Source organism: Penaeus chinensis, chromosome 1, assembly GCF_019202785.1.
Source record: "Penaeus chinensis breed Huanghai No. 1 chromosome 1, ASM1920278v2, whole genome shotgun sequence".
In the NCBI taxonomy this organism is placed as follows: Eukaryota; Metazoa; Arthropoda; class Malacostraca; order Decapoda; family Penaeidae; genus Penaeus; species Penaeus chinensis.
In genome coordinates, this window is record NC_061819.1 from 10,284,106 (window position 1) to 10,291,605 (window position 7,500).

Consider the following 7,500-nt stretch of genomic DNA (forward strand, 5'->3'; position numbering starts at 1 on the left):
TTCTATATTTCAATCTTTCCTAATGTAACATGTAACTTATACCCATATCCACGAACTTGATCTTTGTTTGAAGAGACAACAAGAATATGCAGAAGCGAGATTAAGAATTCTCGGGGATGCTGGGAGTACTGAGGATAATAAACCAAAGCCATTACAACAGAAGTCTTTTGAACAGGTATGGCATTCATTTTGTTCAGTGCAATTTTCTGTTATCTGGGAGCCTTTGCTTGGCTGTGGCTTCAGATTAGATCTGAATATGTCCAGGTATTGATCAGATAGGTACAAGCAAAGAAGGAGGATAATTAAGTAACTGATGAGGAATTGAAATAGGAGTAGGATTTTCACCACAGCAAGTTTTATTTAATGAGAACCATTACCTTGATGATTCAGTACTCGTTTAAAGGGGTTGTTGGGGCTTTTTTGCCCAAAAGTGTGCATTGACATTATAAGGTATATGGATATTTGGTAAGCTTTTGTCAAGAGGAAGTTCTCCTGTGAGTGTACCTTGGAAGGAACACCTGGAAGAGGATTTTTTTTTCTTATCTTTAAAAAAAAAAAAGATGCCTACATTTCTGTACAGTACATGGTTTTAGGATCAAACCAAACCTTCATTAGAAGGGGGAAGAAGAGATCAATAAACATTGTACCACAGAACTAACTATCAATGGCATGATGATGCAAGTACATAAAGCTGGACATCTACCAGGCTTGAAGTGAGCAAAAGTGAAACATAAAAGATTTGATAAACAGAAAATGATAGAAGATGCATACTTCGCAATGGAGAGGAATATGGACACTTGATTCAGGCAGTTGTAAAATAGTCAACTATTGTGTGAGTAAGGAGTGGTAGGCCACAAATGTCAGGTGAAGCTTTGGCTCATGTCTAGTAAGCAAATATGACTTAAAATTTAATTATTATAATAGTATTATTGGACCATGTCAGATACACTGTTTACACTGTGAAATTATTCGTTCTCATCCAATGAGCTACGTTCATTATGACAAATGTAGAGGTGGCCAGCATCATATTTATTATCCTATGTCATGGGAACAACTATTATCCAAGTAGCAAGCAAGAGGTCATGGATGTCAGGTACAACTTCAGCTCTTATTTTATATAAAGTAGCTTTCAAGATCTTATGTATTTCTAATGATGTTAATCATTTTTCTCTGTAAAGTTTAAAAGACATGTGTTGCTTGTGTACAGGGTGCTTGCTCGCAAGCGGTAACTTTGAATGTGTTATGGTCAGAGTCTTTTAGCTAATGCAGTCCCCCCCCCCCCTCTCTCTCTCTCTCTCTCTCTCTCTCTCTCTCTCTCTCTCTCTCTCTCTCTCTCTCTCTCTCTCTCTCTCTCTCTCTCTCTCTCTCTCTCACACACAGACATACGCGCACATATCATTTCATGGTAAACTAAGGTATACTCACTCACTCTCTCTCTCATCCCTGTTGGAGGGGGGTAAGGGTTGAAGTAAAGGATAGGGAGATATAGGGGATAAGGGTAAGACCAGAGAGGGGGAAATTATGATGTAGACTCTGCCAATGATAGTCTCTCATTTTGGATAGAGGGTGGGACATACCCGATTTGTGTTATTGGTGGGAAGAGGGATGGTGGGTGGAGCTATAGAATTTCTAGTGCAATATATGGAGTCTAAAAAATAGAGCCAGAACAGAATACAGGGATCACTCAGCAGCAACTGAAATAAAATGGAATTATGACGCAAAAGTTGGAGTCACAGTATATTCCACTGATGCTTCATGATGCTGAAACCAGCATCATGGCAATATATGGAGTCTAAAAGATAGAGCCAGAACAGCATATGGGGATCACACAGCACTTATACGTCACTGTATAAAACGGGTTATTTGAAACATGTCAGATTTCTTGCACTGTAAAAGTGTTAACTCTTCTCCATAACATTTTTTTTTACTTCTAGTGTAGTGAACTCTGTTCAAACTTTCTAAGCAATATTTCAGTAAGAAATGTAGAATATAAAAGAACAAATTAAATTGATGACAGAATCAGTTTAAAGCATAGAAAAAAAATTATAAAGGGATAATGATAAAAAATTAAACACATGTCATATAAATATCTATAAATTCCTTTGCATTTATATGATTCTTGTGCTCTATAGCCAAAGAATTCATAATCTAGCCCACCGCCTACTGCAGAGCCCTTCCTGCTCAACCCATATCTTTCTTCACCTTGCTTTTTCTTTAATGTGGTGTTGAAAGACAGCAGACTAGCACAGAATGCAGCCAATAGACTAGACCAGAATTTTTTTTTTTTTTAATATAAAAAAAAAAAAAAAAAAAAAATGTATGTCATAGGATTTCAGAAGTGTGTAGATAACTCTTTTATTCATATTTGACCTGTGCCTCTTATAAAATTGCCATGCCTCATGAAAAAAATGCAACGTTATCAATTTATTTTTTTGATAGCTAGTCATGTCAAACTCATACCACTGCAGAGGTATATCTAGAGCTCAATTTTTGAGACCACCAATAGGTAAGAAAGAAAGGGTACGATTTTTAAAGATCTAGATCGGTAAAAGGGGGAAGAAGAGTAATTAGGACTAACTTTGACGTGTTGCTGTATTACTTAATCTCATGATTCCAGATGTAACCTACCATAGTCTAACCAAGAATCGTTGAAATATTATGCACCTCAGTCATGATCTCTCCATACAACATGCTGTGCTACTTGATAATCAGAACAATATCTCATAATACGATAAGCAGTTCCAGATGTCTGGGATGGTGTGATTTATTTATTTATTTATTTATATTTTTATATTTATATTTATTAGAAAAAAAAATAATTCCATGTTGATCTGTGTGCATTTTCATGGCCTTATCATCTGTAACAAGTTTTAAGATCTATCTTTACCCAGTTAGGATATTTGGTACATAATATTCAAAAATATTTTTAGAAAAATGATGAAGAGGATTGTAAATATTCTTAGTTCCTTCTCTGCATTTTGTAAATTTTGAAGTACTGAAAGCTAATTATCACAGATACTACATTCTTTGACATTTCTATTGCTATTGGTTTTTATTTTAATTATTGGTTTATATATTAAAAATGAAAAGGAAAAAAAAAAAAATAATAATATGAACTCTGACAAGAGTGAATTGAAGTATGTATGAAATAACTGTTACCTAGAAGGAGAGATAGTTGTTTCAGAGTATTTATAGTATATATAGTGTATTTGCATACATATGTATGTGTTAACTTTGGTATACATGTATGTATAAATGATCTTATACACATGGATTCCCCCTAATCCCTTGCTCGCTGTTGTTATCAGGGGGCTTAGGAGATGGAGACTGTGGCTTAACCCCTTCCCGATGGGTCACGTTTCTGGACGTCATAACAAACCGCTCGAAATGTGGCTTGCGGTGCGCCAAAGCGCTCCGAGGCAGGGATTCGCCTTGATGTACCGAACTCCCGCGCTCAAAGTCGGCGCGTTGCCATTGATCGCCAGAGCGTAGAGTTTTTTTTTAGTTTTCTACACCTGTCACCAAGGGGTTAATGTAGGGGATCACTCCTACCTCAGTCCTTGCCTCAACTAATTTTGAGTGGTCTTTTCTGCTTCCCCTTTCCTTTTCCTTGTTGTCATCATCCCCTTCTTCTGTCCACTTCCTAAGGTGTGAGAGCCATGCTGAAAGGATGAAAGGCTGGCTTTGTGTCAGTCATGACTGGCCTCCAGGAGCCATGGGCTCGATATTCCCTTGGTTAATTGCCTAGCCCTTACCCCTCAGATTCATAAATGAGCAGTCAAATGGTTTGGAGTTTGAACCTTTTGAATGTTTTTTTTTAGGGACTCACATTCATATGGGAAATTCTCAATATTTTTTTCATGGGACCTAATATTCATGTTCAAATTCTTCATATGTATTGGTATTCAAAAATGTCCTTAATCCACTCACAGTGGTTAATGTATTTCATAAGGAGAAAAACCTTACTCATGCTGTATGACCTGCTCTAAGTTGTGTATTTTAAAACAGTTGTGGTCACTGAAGAGAAACAGACCATCTCCAGAAATAGAACATAGAGAATTAGGTAAATGTATATGTTCCGTGCTTCAAATCTGATATCCAAGGAGATGACTGTAAGCACTCCATTTTGTGTGGTTTGGTAAGGCACTGGGAAATTCCATTGTGAATGGGTTGACTCAGTTTTGCGCCTACCCTTCAATTCACTTGGCGTGTCATGTTGTCCTTCCGTTCCCTTATTCACCCTCTTCCCCCCTCATTTTCCTCCTTTCTTTTACCTCCCTCATTTAGCTCCACCACCACATTCCTCTCCCTTTTGCCACTCTTCCCTTTCCCTGTCTGTTGTTATCTTGGTTAATGACACACCTTATTTGCACATTGTAGCAATGTGTGTCTTCTATACCAGGTTGATTGAATCAAGCTCGAGGTGTCTATGAGCCAAAAAGATGAAAAGGGTCTATCTGTCAAGATGGCAAGGAGAGAGAAGGGGAGAAGCATAAGAGAGAAGGAAGCCATGATATCCCCTAAAGAATTAAAAAGTACTGAACTGTCAAAGTAGAGTATCTCTCCAATTAAATGAAACAGTTGTGGTGAAAATGCTTGTTTTAGTTCAGTTCTTTATTTTTCATTTTATTTGTGCATTTATTGAAAGTTAGCCATGTTTGGCTTTAATCTGGGGTCATTGAATATCTACACTCACAGCTCATTGCTCTCATTCACATTCACCTGGATTTTTGCTTTCATACAAAAATCATCAAATTGCAGAGGAAAGTTTAGTACTATCATTTTGTGTTGATATCCCCATTTATGATTAAGGCTACATCTTATTGATTTCCCAACACTGTTGATAATCCAAATACATTTACATTTTAAAGTCTGTATTATTGATTTGCAATATTTCAGCGAGAGGCAGACTACGCAGCAGCACGGTTGCGTATCATGGGATCTACATCCAAATCTGTCGAGGAGCCCATGTTAACAGGGTAAAAAAACTTTACTTACAACAGTCCTATGGTTCATTGAGGTCAAAGGCACTGTATTTATTTAAGACTAGTTTCTGTAATGAATCTTGTGTAAATGAGAAAAAATATGGGAAAAATAACATTTGGATGTAACTATTTGTGTAAAATCATTCATATTTTAACTTTAACCCAATGCCACCAGGAAAATGTAATGTTCACTGTAGCCTTGTTTTGTGAAATGTCTTTACATATAGATGGCTCCTTAAATGCTTAGCCACCAAGTAGTCAATTTATGTGTGTGAGTGTGCGTGTGCGTGTGCGTGTGTGTGTGCGTGTGCGTGTGCGTGTGCGTGTGCGTGTGCGTGTGCGTGTGCGTGTGCGTGTGCGTGTGCGTGTGCGTGTGCGTGTGTTTGTGTGTGTACATATATGTATAGATAGATGTATATGTATGTGTATATATGTATATATATTTTGTATATATATGTATATATGCATGTCTATGTCTATATATGTATATATATATGTATACATACGTATATATATATATATATATATATATATATATATGTATATTTGTATATTCATATATATATATGTATATTTGTTTATTCATATGTATAGGTGCACATATATATTTATTTATTTATTTATAGATTTATTTATATATAATTATTATTCTCTCCCACTTTAGTCAAGAAAACTCATTGTTTTGTAGCATCTGTTTTTGTTAAATTGTAGAATTGTTTATAAGTCTTGTATTGGTTTGACATTAGAATTGAATTTCCTACAGATTGCCTTATACTAGATTTTATCAGTCCACTGTTAGTCTATTCCATAAACTTTTCAAAATATATCTATGAACTATTTGAGGAAGCTGCAGAATAATATGTAATACACAGTCCAACCCATGTCCAGCTTTCAAAATCCTCTCTTCTGAAACCGCATCACCTCCTCTTTCAGAAATCCACCTGGAAATCACCTGATGAACATGCACAGAGAACCTCAGAATAATGTGGGGGTGGTCAGGACACCAAAGGGCCCAGACGGAACTGCGGGTTTTGGAAGAGGAACCAGCCTCCATAGGTAGCAAGACGCCAGGCTAGCTGCCAACAGTTTACCTTAAAGAATGAGAAAAGTAAAAACTAATTGAATTTGAATTAAAAAAAAGAAAAAAGAAATCTACAGGGTTAAAAGCAAAAGCAAAGTGAGGGCACATATCTTCCTCAGCCCATGCAAATCTGTGGTCTTGTCTTGAAACTGTGACTTAACTTCTGCATCACCAGTTGTCTGTGGATTTCACACTTACACATACACAAGCACATACACACACCATTTTTATTTCAAGCTGAGCAACTAAATTTATTTTGATTAAACTTATGCAATTGGAGAAGGAAAGAGTAGTAACATCAGTGTTATTTTTAAATAACCAAATATCATTGCCTTTTGGCTGGCGAAGATAACCCTCAAAAAAAGAAATGTATCTTGCAAACGTGGAACAAGTAGCGATACCTTATTTCTTCCTGTCTTTCATCTTTTTCTCTTCCCTGTTTTTATTTTCCTCCCTAGCTATAGTATCTATTTAAATCTTAAGAATTGCCACTCTATTGTAGAAGCAGCAATTTTCTCGTGAGATATAGGAGATTTGTATACCAGTTCAATTCACAAATCACTTTTTCAGATCATGTAAGCATTCATCAGTCCATTAATTCTATCTTCTGCTTAATAAGTGATGATGTTATGTTGGAAGTGTACCTTTGATTTACAGAGATTTCTTTATTTAGTGTTATGTTATTATTTTTTTCTTTATTGTTTTCAGTTCTTTGGATTTTTTTCTGTCTATTCACTCCCAAATTTCTTCCTGTATCTTGTAACTTCTTCTTTTCCTGAAATTGCAGCTTTGTCATCTTCTTAAGTGCTTTTCAATTAAAGCAGTTTGCTTCTTGTTTCCCCACATTTCACTTTACATAAATTTTATCTTAATGTTAATCGCTGGTTCTGAGGAAAAGAGATATTGCTTTTTTTCCCTTTTTTTAATATACCCACAAAAGAATGTTGACAAAAAAGCCCATTTTGACATGTTGCTTGCAATATCCAGATATGCAACATGTCTTAAACCTGTGACTTTAATGTTAATGCCTTGCCAGTAGTTGTTCTGCAGTATTTTTTTAATCCTGTCTTTGTAACCTGCCATGATCATGTGCACACAACTCAATATTATGTTTTCTCCCTCTTCAATATGCTTCACTGTTAAAAAGTAGTCCATATTTTTATCGGAATTGTTTGCTGGTTTCATTCAGCAAGCAGATTAATATATCTTCCTGCAGTGTAAATGCATATATATATGTATATATATGTATATATGTATTTTGTTTATATCTATCTATCTATATATATATATATATGCATGTATACAAAATAAATGCCTTAGATATATTTTTTAGAATGATTTCTAACTGAGGGATTGTTCTTGTTTCTCCCTGGTACATCTAAGGCAGTCTTGTAAATATGTAGTTACCATTCACTAGAGAAGGTTTGACAAATA

At 35.6% G+C, this 7,500-nt stretch overlaps 1 protein-coding gene across 1 annotated transcript in view; it reads left to right on the forward strand.

The window, feature by feature from the left end:
• Positions 1-7,500, forward strand: part of LOC125033495 (SUZ domain-containing protein 1-like) — a 24,490-nt gene that overhangs the window by 16,381 nt on the left and 609 nt on the right. Inside the window, exons 4-6 of the mRNA XM_047625091.1 lie at positions 74-175; positions 4,900-4,979; positions 5,919-7,500. The exon at positions 5,919-7,500 is cut by the window's right edge and continues 609 nt beyond it. Coding sequence (XP_047481047.1) covers positions 74-175; positions 4,900-4,979; positions 5,919-6,045 — 309 coding nt within the window. The 3' untranslated portion in view covers positions 6,046-7,500. The remainder of the gene's footprint in view (positions 1-73; positions 176-4,899; positions 4,980-5,918) is intronic.